Source organism: Triturus cristatus, chromosome 2_1 (assembly GCF_964204655.1).
Source record: "Triturus cristatus chromosome 2_1, aTriCri1.1, whole genome shotgun sequence".
Lineage (NCBI taxonomy): Eukaryota > Metazoa > Chordata > Amphibia > Caudata > Salamandridae > Triturus > Triturus cristatus.
This window is the reverse complement of record NC_140581.1, coordinates 118,690,335-118,708,334: the sequence shown is the minus strand read 5'-3', so window position 1 is coordinate 118,708,334 and position 18,000 is coordinate 118,690,335. Positions and strand designations below refer to the sequence as shown.

The following is an 18,000-nucleotide window of genomic DNA, read 5'->3' as shown; positions in this document are numbered from 1 at the left end:
TCCTTTCCCCACCTGCAGTATATAAATGCATAAATAAATAAATAAATCTAGCGCTCTGTATACATATTTTGGTGTATTATAAAGCATTCTGGTGTCCCTGGTAATGTTGTCTGCCCTTAATAAATGCATGACTACATAAATACATCTAGTACTCCGAAGAGACAAAGGTGACATATCTGAGCTACATAAAACTCTGTACAATTAAACTAAATAATGTTATGTGCACTGCTTACCTGATGTTGTGAAGCCTCAGAAACATTCTGGGGAACCAGCATCAGTACTGCCCCTGCTGATTGGCCTAGAACCTGCTGGTATCGTTTACGTGTGAAGTCCGCCAGCCTCATCATTACGCAGCGGCGCGTTAGCAGGTCGGCGTCCAGTGTCCGGCTCTCGGCTTGCACCAAAGCGTTCCTACATCCTGTGGGTGAGGCAACCAGTCATGATCAAGCCATGGTAATAATGCATTCATTCACAAGGAAAAGAGTGAGCTGAGCTATTGCCCATTGAAGGAGAAGACCAGGCTTTAATGGGTTTTGTAGGAAGAAGGACCGGTTGGAAATGCTCCATGAGGTTTGAATGTATAATAGGGGAATAGTAATTAGTAGTAGCTCGTAGAGACAGCAGTCGGCAACATGGATAGCAGTAGGATAGAAAGGGGTGCTGTAGATGACATCTTATAGCAGTTGTGGCGTGACGGAGGAGAGAGGTATAAAAACAGGTATTGGCACAGTCAATAGTCTTGACTCTTGAAGGCCGAGCTATTGGGTTTGGCAATGCGTGTTGGCAATGCATGAATCAAGGCAAATTGAAATGTATAAGTCAACAACCTAAAAATCTGTTTTGTGGAGAATGTAGATCCTCCAAGTAGTTGACGAGAGAATCTGGATTTCATTAAAGACACGGAGGCTAGCATTATGCATATATCTTTTATTGCCAACTTCTTGCAGTACTTTAAAGCAAAACTTCACTAACATCCCGAAAATCCAGAACTAGAATGTCCATAAGCCTATATAGCTCTCATCACAGCAGCCATCTTCCTCTTTTAAGCTGCTCTGGCCCTGTAGCTCAAAACATTTCCTTTACAAAAGAATAAATTATAACCCTCGTCTTTTCTTCTTTTTCTATTGGGTGTCTGAAATAAAACAACACATGATAAAATATTAAATGGTCTAACGTCACATACTGCAAATCACATCCTCTACAGTCTTCCTGCTTATTCCTCTCTCCCCCAAATACTCACCTGGGAGGGAGGGAGGGAGGGAGGGAGGGAGGGATAATGCTAGCCTCCGTGTCTTTAATGAAATCCGGATTCTCTCTTCACCTACATGGAGAATCTACATTTCATTTCAAGACTTGAGGCTAGCATTATGCATGTTCTAAGCTGTGTTAATACCACAGACAATACACGTTCCATTGGCTTCAAATAATACCTTGCAAACACATTGGCATTTGAGCAGTCAGCTACATGCAAAATCTCCACCAACCGTCCACCAGACACGACTACCTTACTTGTCATACCACCTCTCACCGTAAGTGCTCCAAACCTTTCCAGATCAATACCCGCTTCAAACATGCAAGACTTCACTCAACGGGCAATTGTTTCCGAAGTTACTGGCCTGAAAGCTTTTACATATGAAATCAACAACTGAATATCTTTATCGCTTCTGTACTCCTCCATTCTATTCTCATATTCTCTCATTCATCTCACCACACACAATCTAGGATGGTCATCAAACTTTGGGTAGAATATAGAAGAAGACATAGTCTTTGTTTTCCTAGTGATCTGAAAAATTACCCCGTCTGGATTATAAAATCTATTTCCAACCTCCAACTCTCTTACATCCAAAACTCTCCTGAAAGAAATCAACCATAACAAAGTTGCCAATTTTCCTGATAATTGTTTCAAATTTAAAAGCCTATTCATTGGCCATCCCTCAAATAAACGAAGAAGTGAACTTACATCCCATACTCAACTGTATCTAGTCTTAAGAGGTCTCTGCAACTTAATATCTTTCATCAATCTACAAACAAGAGGATCTCTACCTATAGAAATTCCTCCTACCAAAACATGACAAGCTGCAACCGAAGACCTATAAAAAGTTTTAATTCTGTAACTTAAACCTTTTGTAAAGAAAGCTGATAAAAAATTCAGGCATTCAATGGTAAATGTTTCCACTCGATCCAAACCCATTTCCATGCACCAACACACCCGTTTTGTCCAAGCGCAACATATTTCTTCCTTGGTGCACAAGACTCCCTGAGGAACTCGTTAGCCTGTTGCGAAAGTCCTGCGATTTGCATTTCTCCTGTGAAATCTTCCAAACAAGAAGGCTCAAAACCCCTTCCACAACCAAAGGAAGTAAAATCCCTTCTGGCCCTAAAATAATGTCCTCTGAATCTGGAATTAAAAAGGATTCCCTTTATTGCCGATTCCAACAGCCCTGGAAACCAAGCCTGTGCCGCCCAGAAAGGCGTCACAAGAATTACTTGACATCTCTGTCTCCTCATAATCAACAACACTCTCTGAATCACTGCAAATGGAGAAAATGCATACCCCCGTACCTTCCTCCAATCCTGCTGAAAAGCATCCACCACCTCTGCTAGAGGATCCGGTCTCCAACTGTAAAACCGGCTCAACTGAATAGTTTCTCGATGAAAACAGATCCAATTCCAGAGGTCCCCAAACTTGAAATATTCTCTGGAAAATGTGAACATTTAGCTTCAATCGCTGTAATCCCTGACATAGCTGGAATTCCAGTCTGCCATTAAATTGTTCTGGCCTGGGAAATACTCTGCCTGCAACCCAATCTTCTGTTCTAGACAATAACTCCAAATCTGCTTCGCAATCTGGGTCAAATTCTTTGACCTGCTTCCTCCCAAGTAGTTTATATGCTGAACCGCTGACACATTGTCCATCTTCAACAAAATATCGAAGTTCCTCAACGTGTCCCCCAAACTTTGCAAAGCAAAAAGACCTACTTTCATTTCCATACCATTTATATGCTCCAAAGTCTCCTCCCAAGACCATCTCCTTCCAGTCTCTTGATTCTCCAAACAAGCCCCCCAACCAAAGAGACTCACATCTGTTTCTAACACAAAATCTGGACATATACGAAATATTGCACGGCCATTCTAGTCCTCCAGATTGTCCAACCACCATATTAATTCCTCTCGAGCCTTCTCTGAGACAAATACCAGATCGCCATACCACAAGACTTTCCTCAAAGCTTCTGCCTTCAAACTCTGTAAAGCTCAGTAATTAAGCAGACCAGGGAAAACCACCTGAATTGAAGAAGAAAACAAACCAAACACCCTTGCTAGAGCCCTTAAAGTAACAGACTGCTTCTTCAGCAAACCTTTCACCTCTGACTTTGTCTTTACCAACTTTTTTTCCGATAGACTCAAATTTGTCTCCTTTGTGTCCATCATGAAACTAAAAAACCCCAAACCCTTACTGGGTTCCAGAAATAACTTTTACCTGCCGATCACAAACTCCAGTCCTTCCAAAAGACATACGTCATACGAATCTGCAGTTCTTCTTTCAATTCCTCCTCACTCTGCGACACTATTATAAAATTGTCCAAATACATGATCATTCTTATACCTATCTCCATGAGAAATTTCGCCACTAGTCGCAAAACCTTCATAAAACACCAAGGTGCTGATGCCAACCCAAATGGAAGGCATGCAAACTGATAGAGAAATCCTAACCACCGGAACTGCAGAAACTCTCTTTAGCTATCAGAATTATAAAATATGCATCCTTCAGATCCAATTTTACCAAACAATCGTTCTCCAGCAGGATATCGCTCAATAGATGGATACCCTCCATCTTGAAATGACTGTGATTCAGTTCTCTCTAATTTATCACGGGCCTCCAATCCTTGTTCTTCTTTCTGACCAAAAAGATTGTACTCACAAAACCCTGATCTTCCTCGGACATTCTTTCTAAAGCTCCTTTTCATAACATTTCTTGCACTTCCTCTTGCTTTAAATCCTGTAGCTCCCCTTGAAAGACTATCTGCCTTGGCCCCCCATCTGCCTTCAATCCTTTCTGAATTCTGAAACATACCCTTGAACTGCGAGACGTACCCACAGATCTTTTGTTAACATTATCCAGTTGTTCACAAACCAGCTTAATCTTCCCCCTACCTTTTTTGGGGAAGAACCAAAAGTTGTCTTCAACCTTACCCTGAACTCCTTGAGCAAACTGCACTGTTCCTCTCGACTGGCTGGCTTGTTCTTTCCCTCTAGGGATAAAACCCTGTTGCAGACTGAAAAGCTCTACTGGAACCTTCTTTATGATCGACCAGGCAAACGTCCCCTTTCCCCAGCCTGATCAAAAACACTTCTGCCAAACACTCTTCTCAGTGAGGATTAAGCCTTGTCTGAACTGGTAAAGGTGGATACATACTTCCCTACCCCCTTCACCAATCCTTCACCAAACAAATAACCCTTAGGGTCCTCCGAAGGCTCTTTTTTGGTAAAATCTCCCAACTTGAGACTTATCAAGACCACCTTGCATCTCTAAGCCATAATTGCAGTATTCGCGTTTCTGAGGAAACAAACTGTTCTCTGCGACGATCCACGCAACAACTCGTTGTCTACCTGCGCAGACTTCATCTTTGCTTCCTCAACCATGTCCAAAACTGTGGCTAATGGCCCCAACACATCCAGCAAATGATCCTGACACTGCTTAAGTGCCCTCTCTAACCCTTTTCTTGGAACTTGACCCATTTTAAACAAGAAAATGATTAAATCAGGATCCAAATCTGGCATTACACAAGCTTTGTTCTCAACAACCAGCCGAGAGCATTCCACCCTCATTACCGCCCTAGCCTCCTTCTCTAATGGTCTCCCGACCGCAAGCTTCAAAAAACCTCCCACATGTGGAAGTGGCCACCAATCTGCCCTTCTGTGATGTATTATCATCTCAGGACTGAACATATTTAATCCTTGAGGATCTTTAACAATCCCCTTTTCCTTCCTTTCCTTCTCTTCTTTGTCCAAATCCATGTCCCATCCATCATCAATGTAATCATCTAAAATTAACTCATTGTCATTTTCACCAAATTCCTGATTAAATTCATCTCCATGAACATCCGCACTTTCCTCTGTGCCGCTAAGGACACTATCTTTCGTGCCCCATTGGGCACCTACATCATTTGTCTTGCTTGGCACACCTTTCCCTTTTGTCAGAAATCTGACACCAACTTCAACATTTTAAGTTTTCCTTCTCTTTTTTCCAAAACCTCTGACTTTACTTCCCTCATCTTTATCTACTGACCAAACAAAATTAATCGCCTGCAAATTCCACAGCCTTTCTTTTCCTCTTTAAAACACTCTCTAAAGCCTCCTTTACTGAGGTCCTTACTTCTTCCTGCTCCAACTTCCTCAAAGAAGCGTCCCCAACACTAGAAGATTCACCCTCTTCACTCATTTCAAATATTTTTTTTTTTAAATTTCCAATTAATAAATATTTATTCTAGCAATTTTATCTATTACATATAAATCATTTCCTGCTAATACCTAAAAATCAACTCTCTCCTCCTTCGTTTAAAAAAAAACTTCCATACTACCGATGTTCAGCCTAATGTGCAGACCGTCAAAACGCTATGAATCACTTGTTTTGATAGTTGGCCTGAGATAAAGATTGCCACTACCTTTTTCAAAATGGCAATCGTTACCTTCAATTCATTTTAATTAATGCTGATGTCTCCCTTTTCCAAAATGGCAACCACGTGAAGCTGTCACGTACGCATGCGTGATGACGTCACGTTTGCCATTACGGATGCCTCCGAGGAACAATCCTGTTCCTGAGGTGTGCTGCAAAAGATAACAAGCGATCCTCCCTGTTGTAACGAAGGAAGCCTCTTGTCGGCACAGTTCGGTGCTCTAAAATCGTTACCGCAGCGGAGCACGAGCCCGAAACGGCCACTCATGCCCCCGCGATAAGTCGCTTAAAACTATTTTTACTCACAAAGTTCTCCCTTAAGCCTATACCAGATTACTGATACGCTACAAACCCATAAATTGGGTCAATTGTAATTTTAAAAAAATCACATTTACACATTTATAACACATATAACCAAAAGCTTACTTTTTAAAAAAAACACCAGTTAAGAAACAGAAACAACTTCAAAGAAATAATATTAATTAATCTTAAACTAAATCTGCTACACATACACTTCAGAAAATCTACATTCAACCATAACTTATCTGTCACGGAGCAGCAGATAAAAGAGGAAGATGATGTGATGGGAGTTATATAGGCTTATGGACATTCTAGTTCTGGAATTTTTTTGATGTTAGTGACGCATCACGTATGCCTTAAAGTGCTGCAAGTCACTAAAAGATATATGCATAATGCTAGCCTCCGGCCTTGACATGAAAACCATTCTAATATGGCTGCTGATGTGCACACATGTTGCAAGACTCATTCGCACATGTGCATCAGGATTCGTATGGATACTTTCATCATGACGTGTGCGTGCGTTATGATGCATGGCAGCCATTTTGTATTTACCATTTTAACATGGCAGATGACCATGGTAGAACAGTAAATCGAATGAAAGGATACAACCCATCCAATCAGTAAACTGTATGTCTGAAATGCTCCTGATCGTTACACACACAAGAGTAGGGAGAAAAGCCATCAAATTTAGAGCAGACTGCTGAGATAAACAACAAAGCCATCTAGTCATGAGCAAGTGGCAGACCCCAAGTCTATTCTAAATATATATTATGTATTTGAAACTATAGACTTTGCTAACAAACAGCTAAAGCTGTCTGTAGCTGAGATCTAAAAATAAGTTGTGATTCAAGACCTATCTTGGAAAAGAAAGCTGTTCATAGTCGTGATCAGAAATTGCAGAGAGACACCTAAGTGTTGTCTGAGAGTTGATGCGTGACGAGAAACCGAGAAGCGTTTAGAACAAAAGTAGGTATTTGTCGCTGGGGCTATGAGCCAGCTCACTCAGCTGCCATTGCAGGCCTTCTGCTCACATCCACAATGCGAGTGACAGTGTATGCATTTCAACGCAACATGTGGCTACTGATCTGTAGTGAGTTCCACGTCAAGGCTTTTTCTCTGACATCACTTAACATAAACCCCAATTTTTGCGACTCAGAACAACGTTTATTGTGTAGTTACTTAAAACCATGACTATATAAGACATTTAAAGACATGTTATACAAAGGACAGAAAAATCGGTGGGTCCTTGCAATACCCACTCGTGTGACTGGCACATAGTGCCTGAAGATAAAACTCACGGCTTTGGTTACGTTTAGGATAATTTGGCTATTTAAAATGTATTATAGATAAACCGATGTAAAATTTATATGAAAAAAAGTAAAAAATATTTTATGGGTTAAATACATAACAATGGCTAAAACTCAATCACAAAGAGGTCAGACTTTACTGTGCCTATTGTCCGTGGTGCAGGAACTAAGAGTTATCAATCCGCGGGCACCTCCATTCTTTGTTGCGTATTTTTAAGAAGGTCCTGCACTACTTTAAAACATTTGCCTATTCTTGCCAGTTCAAGGGTGGCCATGGTGCTTAAAATCCTGTTCATTGCATTGTTACATGTTCTTATGCCATGTATTAAAAGTGGACAGCAGCAAAGTAAGTGTATAAAAGTTTCAGATTTGTAGCCACATAGTCTGCACTTAATCTTGGCGAGCAGTGGCCAGTTTGGGTTGAAGTCTTTAATTTATAATGCCAACATTCTTACTGCCAAAATTTGAGTTAGGCAAGCTCTCCCGATTGTACAATCGAGATAAGATTGTGCCTGGAGGCCAACATGGCTGTCGTTGTTGTGTGATGCTGCCAGGGCCCTTAGCAGCGATGTGGACTTTATTTTTTCCATGTCCGCGGTCTTCGTGAGGAATTTATCTGTTTTTTCAATATACCTTTTACTGCAGTGTGCGTGAGTAATGAAGTGTCTAGACCGGTCAAGTCGATTTGAAGAGAAGCTGCTGCTGCCATTAGATAAGTGGACCAAGGGTTATTTTTATATTTGAATATATTTTGCACAATAAATTTCAAGGTGCCTGGCATCGTCGTGGTGCATCTATAATAATACTTGCCAGACCATTCAATGCCCTCCAGGCCAAATTCAAGTCTCACCAGAGGTCCCCTGGTGTAATAAGGCAACTTGAACACTCTTTTGTAGACTTTTAGATGTAGTTTTTCAATAATTTTAGTGAGTTGGCCCTTAAAGGGCCCGCTGCCGTAAGTGATTGCAGATGGTAATACGGCCCTGAGCACTTTTCTGATTGGGGCTGAGGTGGGGCATTCAAGGGCTGTGTGTAATTGGCAGAGTCTAGTAGAAATGAATGCTGCCTTATCCTTTAAATGGTGCATGTGTGTTGTAGGTGCGCAATTTGCTGAGAATAATGTGCCAAGTTAGAGATAGGGTTTGGCTCCTGAGATTTTTAAGGGACCCAGAGACCAGATGTAGCTTGTATGTTTTAGCGTCCTTCTGAAAGTTAACACCATTTGTTTTGGAGGCATTTACTATCAACTTATTTGCTATGTTCAATGTGTGAAGGGAGTTTAATGCTCTCTGGATTCATATTTTTGATTTGTCGAGCAGAACAATATCATCCGGATACTGCAGTAGTTTTGCCTATTTTTGGGGAGATTAGATTGGCGTTAAGTGCCCGGGACATGCCGGCCGTGTAAAGATTAAACAACATTGGAGTGAGGACACACCCTTGCTTTAGCCCTTGATTGGTATTGATCTTCCTGGTTAACGCAGTATCTGACACCTTGACCCTCACCCAATTTGATTGATATAGTGATATAATGGCATTGAGCAAGCCACTTGGAATACCCCACACCTGGAGTTTGCTCCATAATATACCTCTGTCCACCAGGTTGAATGCTGACGAATAGTCCACAAAGCATGCGTAAAGAGCTGAGGATTTCCGGCTATTTAGCCTGGTGGACAAGATAGGATAGAGTAATTATGTTATCCAGTGTGGAGGAGTTGGGTCTAAAGCCTGTTTGGCAGAAAGTAATTATTGCGTTTGTTATTGCCAAAGTCTTTAGATCATTTAGGATATTAGGCAGTAGTTGATGGGGTTCTGTCTGTTACCCTTTTTAAAAATTGGATACAGTATTGAACCTCTTCAGCTGTCGGGCACTTGATGAACTTGCAGCAGATGGTAAACGATGGGGAAAGTATTGCAGGCCATAGTGCTAAATCTTCTTTGAACAGTTGGGCAGGGAGGCCATTTAAGCCACGTGCTCCTGAAGCTCATGTTTTACGTAGTGCTTTTAGAATGCTGTTGGTCGTATACATAGGGACACTGCCCTTTTAATCGTCAACGGGGTCTGAAAGACCAAGTGGAAAAACTCTTGGTTGATCGACTACGTAAAGCTTTTTTACGTGCAAGGAGCACATGGCTTCATTGACGGCGTTGCTTCTTATAACTTCCTGGCATGTTTTGTCTTTAATGTGCCTCCATAGATCGGCCTGGCTATGCTTGTTCCAATTGCAACACAGCATTGACTTGTTTGTTCTGGGTTTTCTTGCATGCCTTCGTCAACTTTTGAATAAGCCGTGAGCTAGTCAGTATAGATTGATTTTTATTAGAAGGTTTTGACTGAAGTCACCCAAGGCTGGGGAGCGAATTCATTGATTCGTGGATGACCCTGGCTATAGATGAAGCAAACACAAGGAGACGATGGACAGAGCGATGAAACTTTTCAGACATTCACACCCAGTCACAGATCTGAGTTTAATCCATCATCGTTCTTTAGCTCACTTCGCCAGCCCAGTTCAGACACAGCTATATGCAAATCAGTCTTGACCCTGTGCCTCATGGGAACAGTCCAGCCCGAACTGCCAAGCCATGTCTTCCCTGGACAGGAAACCAGCATCTTGAAACCAGTTTCGGGCTAACAGCCCTCATCAGCCAGGCTAGCTTGAATCCAGTGGCAAAGTGAGCAAGGGACCCATGTCTGGGCGTACCCTGCCAAATTAGGGCGAACAAAGCAAACACAAGGAGACGATGGACGGAGCGCTGAAACTTTTCAGACATTCACACCCAGTCACAGATCTGGGTTGAAGCCATCATCGTTCTTTAGCTCACTTCGCCACCCCAGTTCAGACACAGCTATATGTAAATCAGTCTTGACCCTGTGCCTCATGGGAACAGTCCAGCCCGAACTGCCAAGCCATGTCTTCCCTGGACGGGAAACAAGCATCCTGGGACCAGTTTCAGGCTAACAACCCTCATCAGCCAGGCTAGCTTGAATCCAGTGGAAAAGTGAGCAAAGGACCCACGTCTGGGCATACCCTGCCAACTTAGGGCGAACAAAGAAAACACAAGGAGACGATGGACAGAGCGCTGAAACTTTTCAGACACTCACCCCCAGTCACAGATCTGGGTTGAATCCATCATCATTCTTTAGCTCAATTCGTCACCCCAGTTCAGACACATCTATATGCAAATCAGTCTTGACCTTGTGCCTCATGGGAACTATCCAGCCTGAACTGCCAAGTCATGTCTTACCTGGACCGGAAACAATCATCCTGGGACCGGTTTTGGGCTAACAGCCCTCATCAGCCAGGCAAGCTTGAATCCAGTGGCAAAGTGAGCAAGGGACCCACGTCTGGGCATACCCTACCATCTTAGGGCGAACAAAGCAAACACAAGGAGACGATGGACGGAGCGCTACAACTTTTGAGACACTCAGACCTAGTCACAGATCTGGGTTGAATCCATCGTCGTTCTTTAGCTCCCTTCGCCGCCCCAGTTCAGGCACAGCTATATGCAAATCAGTCTTGACCCTGTGCCTCATGGGAACAGTCCAGTCTCAAGGCTCAGTCTTGTTGCTCGTACTGAGCCAAAGCTGTTAAAGTAGACGTTAATCAGGCGGATCTTAATTCGAGGGGCAGATTTCAGGCAAAGCAACTAATCAAACCATTGTCCAATGTACCAACAGGGATCCAGAGAAGGGCATAGAAGAAAAAACACGCCAGCCTACCCTACCAACCCTCCACCTAGCTTTAACCTATGTGAAGGGTCAGATGAATTGCTTTACAGACAATTAATAATTTCTATATCAGTATGTTGGTGCCAAGGGTCTACAACGGTTTAGTTACCTCACTCTGCAATGCAATGTACAAGGATAGCAATAACCCCTAACTGTGTTACATTCCTTCATCACTGAGGCACACACACACACACACACATATATATATATATATATATATAAATCGATAATCGCCCAAGAGCGAAGTAAAGACGCACTCCCTTGTCTTTCAGAAGTAATTCAGGCGAAGTTTATTTATTCATAATTTGCCAGTCCCTATGCGTTTCGGTCAGACTACTTTGACCTTGGTCACGGGATTAATCTAAACAGAGAAAAAGGACTTATTTTATTTCATCTGCATGCAGTTACTTCCTGTTATGTTTTTTAGTGCATTGTGGTTAATGTGGTATCTACACTTTTAGTGACATTTGTGAAGTGTTTATCTCTTCTTTGTTTTTGAACAACATTGTTTTCTATCAGCAAATTTCATGCTTCTTGTCCGTTTACAGAAGGACCCCCTGGGGCCCCCTTTTTAAAAAAAAAAAAACACGGGAAATGCGCGCACGGTGCGCGCATCCTATCGCGTTGGATGCGCGGATTTTCTCGCGGTAGGTGCGCAGATCCACGGCAACGTTTTTTGAAAAACGACAAGAAATCATTGGTTGTATGACAAATTTCTACACTGAAAGGTAGGGTGTATATTTCTGTTTTTTAAAGGTATGATTGTTATTGGTTAACAAAAACAGATTGTAAGGAACATTATATATGATAAGCTGATATGTTGAAAAGTCAAGCACACTTCCTGTCTTGTGTAGGAACATTGTGTGCTGAACTTGTGACCTGTGAGCTCAGTGCAGTGTTCCATGACCTGTTTCTATGGTAACAGGCAGTTTCAGATTGGGGGAAGGGTTGAAATGTATTTCAGTTGGAAAGGGTTGAAATGTTTAACCAATAGAAATGTGTGTTTGCTTTTGAGTTTATGTGCGAAGGATTGTGATTTGATGTTTACATGTATATGTGTGGAAAATGAAAGGGAAACTTTTTCATTCTTTGCTTTTGCTGAGAGGTGCACAGTGCAGAGATTCTGTAAAAGAAAATATGGTGAGTGATTGATATACTTCTTAATCTACAAAAGAACTTGAAAGATGAGTTATTTAATTGTGAGGGGATGTATGTAGACTATTCTGATTTTAATCAGACTAATGTATTTTTCCTGCTAAAGTGTAGGGAGTACTTTTTTTCTCTACAATGTGTGTGCATGTAGAAACCATTCTGTGATAAGCATTTGTGTTTTTCATGTGTTTGTAAACAGATAACTGAAGTTTTTATATTTTGGTAGAATTGGAAACCAGTCATTGTTTATGAATTTGTGAAATGAGTTATGTTATGTTTCTATACTAAAATGTAGTACTACTTCTAGATGAAGAAATGTGTTTTGGGATAGTGTTGTTTGTCTAGAATCACACAGTGAGTCTGTGTGCATTTGGGAACCACTGTGAGAGAAGCATTTGGTAACATCGTGTATTTGCTGACAGATAACTGCTTTAACTTGTCATGTTGTGAAGTTTTAGTAGCATTAGAAGACAGTTATGGCTTATGATTTGATTAAATGAGTCAGGCTTTGACAGAAAAGTGCAGTCCTGAAATATGTAGATTGTGTGCAGTTCCCTTACCAGTTGCACTGTAGTGAATGAGTTTTGGTAAACTCCTAGGGATAGTGGTGCATGTCTAGAATCACAGTGTGAGTTAGTGTGTATTTGGGATCAGTGTGAGAGAAGTATTTGGTGATATCATGTATTTGCTTACAGATAACTTTTTTAAAACCTGTCATGTTGTGAAGTTTTAGTAGCATTAGAATCCAGTCTTTGCTTATGCGTTGATTAAATGAGTCATGCTTTGACACTGATGTGCTGTACTTAAATATGTAGATTGTGTTCAGTACCATTAACTCTTCCAGACTATTGAATGAGTTTTGGTAAACTCATAGGATAGTGTTGATTGTCTAAAATCACACTGTGAGTCTGTGTGCATTTTTTGGATAAGGATTGTGAGAAAAGCATTTGGTAACATCATGTATTTGCTGACAGATAACTGTTTTAAAACCAGTCAGGTTATCAAGTTTTAGTAGCATTAGAAGACAAGTATGGCTTATGCTTTCATTAAATGAGTCAGGCATTGACAGTAAATTGCAGCCCTGAAATATGTAGTTTGTGTGCAGTTCCCTTACCACTTGCACTGTAGTGAATGAGTTTTGGTAAACTCATAGGGATAGTGGTGCTTATCTAGAATCACACTGTGAGTTAGTGTGTATTTGGGATCAGTGTGAGAGAATCATTTGGTAACATCATGTATTTGCTGACAGATAACTGTTTTAAAATCTGTCATGTTGTGAAGTTTTAGTAGCATTAGAATCCAGTCTTTGCTTATATGTTGATTAAATGAGTCATGCTTTGACACTGATGTGCTTTACTTAAATATGTAGATTGTGTGCAGTCCCCTTACCCCTTCCAGAGTAGTGAATGAGTTTTGGTAAAGTCCTAGGATAGTGTTGATTGTCTAAAATCACACTGTGAGTCTGTGTGCATTTGGGTAAGGATTGTGAGAGAAGCATTTGGTAACATCGTGTATTTACTGACAGATAACTGTTTTAAAACCTGTCATGTTGTACGTTTTAGTAGCATTAGAAGCCAGTCTTTGCTTATGCGTTGATTAAATTAGTCAGGCATTGACATTAAAGTGTAGTCGTGAAATATGTAGATTGTGTGCAGTTCCTTTACCACTTCCACTGTAGTGAATGAGTTTTGGTAAACTCCTAGGGATAGTGTTGTTTGTCTGGAATCACACTGTGAGTCTGTGTGCATTTGGGAACCACTGTTAGAGAAGTGTTTGGTAACATCGTGTATTTGCTGACAGATAAGTGTTGTAAAACATGTCATGTTGTCAAGTTTTAGTAGCATTAGAAGAAAGTTATGGCTTATGCTTTCATTATATGAGTCAGGCATTGACAGTAAATTGCAGTTGTGAAATATATAGATTGTGTGCAGTTCCCTTACCACTTGCACTGTAGTGAATGAGTTTTGGTAAACTCATAGGGATAGTGGTGCTTGTCTAGAATCACACTGTGAGTTAGTGTGTATTTGGGATCACTGTGAGAGAAGCATTTAGTAACATCATGTATTTGCTGACAGATAACTGTTTTAAAACCAGTCATGGTTTGAAGTTTTAGTAGGATTAGAATCCATTCTTTGCTTATGCGTTGATTAAATGAGTCATGCTTTGACACTGATGTGGTGTACTTAAATATGTAGATTGTGTGCAGTACCATTAACTCTTCCAGAGTAGTGAATGAGTTTTGGTAAACTCCTAGGATAGTGTTGCTTGTCTAAAATCACACTGTGAGTCTGTGTGCATTTGGGTAAGGATTGTGAGAGAAGCATTTGGTAACATCGTGTATTTGCTGCCATATACCTGTTTTAAAACCGGTCATGTTGTGAAGTTTTAGTAGCATTAGAAGACAGTCTTTGCTTATGCTTTGATTATATGAGTCAGACTTTGACATAAAAGTGCAGTCCTGAAATATGAAGATTGTGTGCAGTTCGCTTACCACTTCCACAGTAGTGAATAATTTTTGGTAAACTCCTAGGTATAGTGGTGTTGTCTAGAATCACACTGTGAGTCTGTGTGCATTTGAGAACCAGTGTGAGAGAAGCATTTGGTAACATCGTGTATTTGCTGACAGATAACTAATTTAAAACCTCTCATGTTGTCACGTTTTAGTAGCATTAGAAGCTAGTCTTTGCTTATGCATTGATAAAATGATTTAGGGTTTGACACTAAGGTTCAGTACCATGTACTATTCTGTTCACTGTGGCAGAACTGAAAATTTAAAAGTTTTACCTAAGCACTGTCCTAGAAGTAGTCTGATTATTTAGTCAGTTTCTAAGTACCAAATAGACTGCTTCAAATGTCTATGCAGTATGCATGCTGTGTTCTAACATACTATACACTTGTCTTTTACACCTTCAATTCCCTAGTCAGTATCCATACACTTCCAGGAAACATCCCGTCACTTCCTTTGCAGTCCTCTAGAGACCCATTCAACAGCATGTACTAATCCATTCACTGTGCCAAAACCCAAACACTTATAAATTCACCAAGACACTCTCTTTCCAGTACTCTAATGATTCAGTCACTGCCTAAGTATTCATGCACTGAGCCAGGTCTTAGCACATGGACTTCTTCAAACCCCTATCCACTATGCATGCAGTCCTCTAAGCACCTACACACTTGTCTTTCACACCTTCAATTCCCCAGTCAGTATCCGTTAACTTCCAGCAAACACCCTGTCACTCCATTTGCACTCCTCTAGTGACCCATTCAGCATCATGTACTAATCCATTCACTGCGCCAAACCCTAATACATTCACCCAGGCACTCTCCTTGCAGTACTCCAATCCTTCAGTCAGTACCCAAGTACTCATCCAGTGACCCAGGCCTTAGTATATCGACTGCTTCAAACCCTTATCCACTATGCATGCAGTCCTCTAACCACCTACACAATTGTCTTTCTCACCTTCAATTCCCTAGTCAGTATCCATACACTTCCAGGAAATACCCTGTCACTCCCTTTGCAGTCCTCTAGTGACCCATTCAGCGCCATGTACTAATCCATTCACTGTGCTAAAACCCAAACAAGATACTATCTTTGCAGTACTCTAATCAGTCATTCAGTGCCTAAGTATTCATACACTGAGCCAGGCCTTAGCACATGGACTGCTTCAAACCCCTATGCACTATGCATGCAGTCTTCTATCCACCTAGACACTTGTCCATCACACTTTCAATTTCCTAGTCAGTATCCATACAGTCCAGCACTTGTGACTGCCTTTGCACTCCTCTAGTGACCCATTCAGTATCAAGTACTAATCCATTCCCTGTGCGAAAAGCCTAGCACTTATAAATTCACCTAGGCACTCTCCTTGCTGTACTCTAATCATTCAGTCAGTACCCAAGTAGTCTTGCAGTGAGCCAGGCCTTAGCACGTGGACTGCTTTAAATGCCTATGCAGTATGGATACAGTCCTCTAATCACCTCCACAGTTGTGTTTCACACCTTCAATTACCTAGTTAGTATTCATACTCTTCTAGCAAACACCCTGTCACTCACCCAGTGTGTCTCCTTATAGTACTGTAATCATTTAGTCAGTTAGCATGTAGTCTTTTAGTGAGGTAGGCTTTAGGGCATGAACTGCTTCAAAGTAGTATGCACTATGCATGTAGTGTTTTAACGATCGTCACACTTGTGGTTCAGGGCTATAGTTTCTTAGTCCGTTTTTATATAAAATGTGTTTGTGCAGTAATGGAATAGTATAAATTTGAAAGTTATTAATATACATTTATTTGTGATTCTTTTTTACAGATACAGAACAGGAGTGTTTCTCATCTGTTTGCACTCTTCTCGTGCAAGATTGTTTGGATGAAGGGTCCTTAGGTGTTTCATCATACTTGCTGTGCCGCACGAGAATTTTTTGTTAGGATCCCCTCGTAACAGAACTCTTTGGCAAATCTTGCGAATGAAGAAGGTGGCATTGGTCTTTGTTTGCCCCTTGGGAAAAGTTAAAAATGTCTTCACCACTGAAGAAAAACGTTGTGGGCGTAGTGCCTTCTGCAAACATTTTTCCTCAGATTCGGTAAATATTTTAAAGCGGCAACATTTACAGTTTTTGTAAGTTAAACTTATAAAATTTTGTTAGCTGTATACATTTTATATATCTGTGATTTGTTTCTTGTGGTATTTTGTTGAGAATACCATGTTGTTGTTTTTTTAACAATCTTTCTGATTTTCCAGGTCTGTCGTCGACATCCGTGGTTCCCACAGGAGTGTTCCGCCTTGTTGTTTTGTATTATTGTTGTTACATTTTGTTTATTAGTTTATTGTTTATACTTATGTTAATAAAAAAATAAAGTTTGAACATAGTTTATCGTTTATATATTTATTATTAAAAAAAATAAAGTTTGAAAAAAAATTAATAATGTTTTTGGTTGTTCTCTTAACTGCTGTGTGACTCTTTCTTGTTCTTATTACTGTTATTTGATGGAGTCCACCATGGTGTTACATTTTGGGGCACTTATCGCTGGAATACTGGTGATATCTGCAGTTTGCACCAACTTCTGAATAGTGTGTTAGATTTATCTCAACTTTACTTCCGTTAAAGTGCTGATAATGAAATGGAGAGTAGCCGTTCCCGTGCAAAAAGACACGAGGTGCACCTGTGCGATTTATTCTAAATACTAAAATCCTATATTGTATTGCACTGAGGTATTGGCTGCACTTACAGTGTACACACAAAATCTATTAAGAAATCTCATTGTATTTATATTGATTGGGAATAGTGCGTCAGCTGCTGGATCTTGACGAGATACACTGCTCAGTTCGTATATTGTTGTGCTCACGAAAAAAATCACATCACAACTTTCACACCAATTGCAATGCGAAACAAATTCCGGCGATAAGACACGTTAGCACCAGGGATTTTACACCTGCTTTCTGCTGGTGTTAAGCAGGACAACTACCTGCACCATGAAAGGGAACACAGCCAAGAGCCACACCAGAACCGCCCACAGGTGCCATAGAGTCAATGAGCATGATACAGGGATACCCATGAGGGCCAGAAGACTCATCTCAACAACTCCAGGACCGCCAATGCCCCCCAAACCCACATATTACTAAGTGTGTCCCTGTGGTCATTGTCTTAGCATGATAGGCACGAGCCCTGAAACATCACAGTGTGCTGTCACCTCAGCGTTGGCAGTGAGCCTGGATGTGTAGCTACGTACGCATCCTCCTGCATGCACAACTGGCATGTGCTGGTCTGTCGTTCACAGGTCAGTGCAGGGGTGTGCCTATCCGGCAAGGGGAACGGGGTGTCTCGGACATGTCCGTGTACAGGA

General features: G+C 41.0%; 1 protein-coding gene across 3 annotated transcripts in view; it reads right to left on the bottom strand.

Moving 5' to 3' along the window:
* The window catches only part of LOC146863856 (BOS complex subunit NCLN-like), a 239,404-nt gene that overhangs the window by 187,895 nt on the left and 33,509 nt on the right, over nt 1-18,000 (bottom strand). Inside the window, exons 1-2 of one of the 3 annotated variants that reach the window (XM_085628507.1) lie at nt 5,580-5,652; nt 234-418 (exon numbers count right to left, since the gene is read on the bottom strand). In XM_085628507.1, coding sequence (XP_085484633.1) covers nt 234-347 — 114 coding nt within the window. In that variant the 5' untranslated portion in view covers nt 348-418; nt 5,580-5,652. Of the gene's footprint in view, nt 1-233; nt 419-5,529; nt 5,653-18,000 lie in introns of those variants that run through there. The other 2 variants (XM_085628499.1, XM_085628490.1) reach the window with 2 other exon arrangements.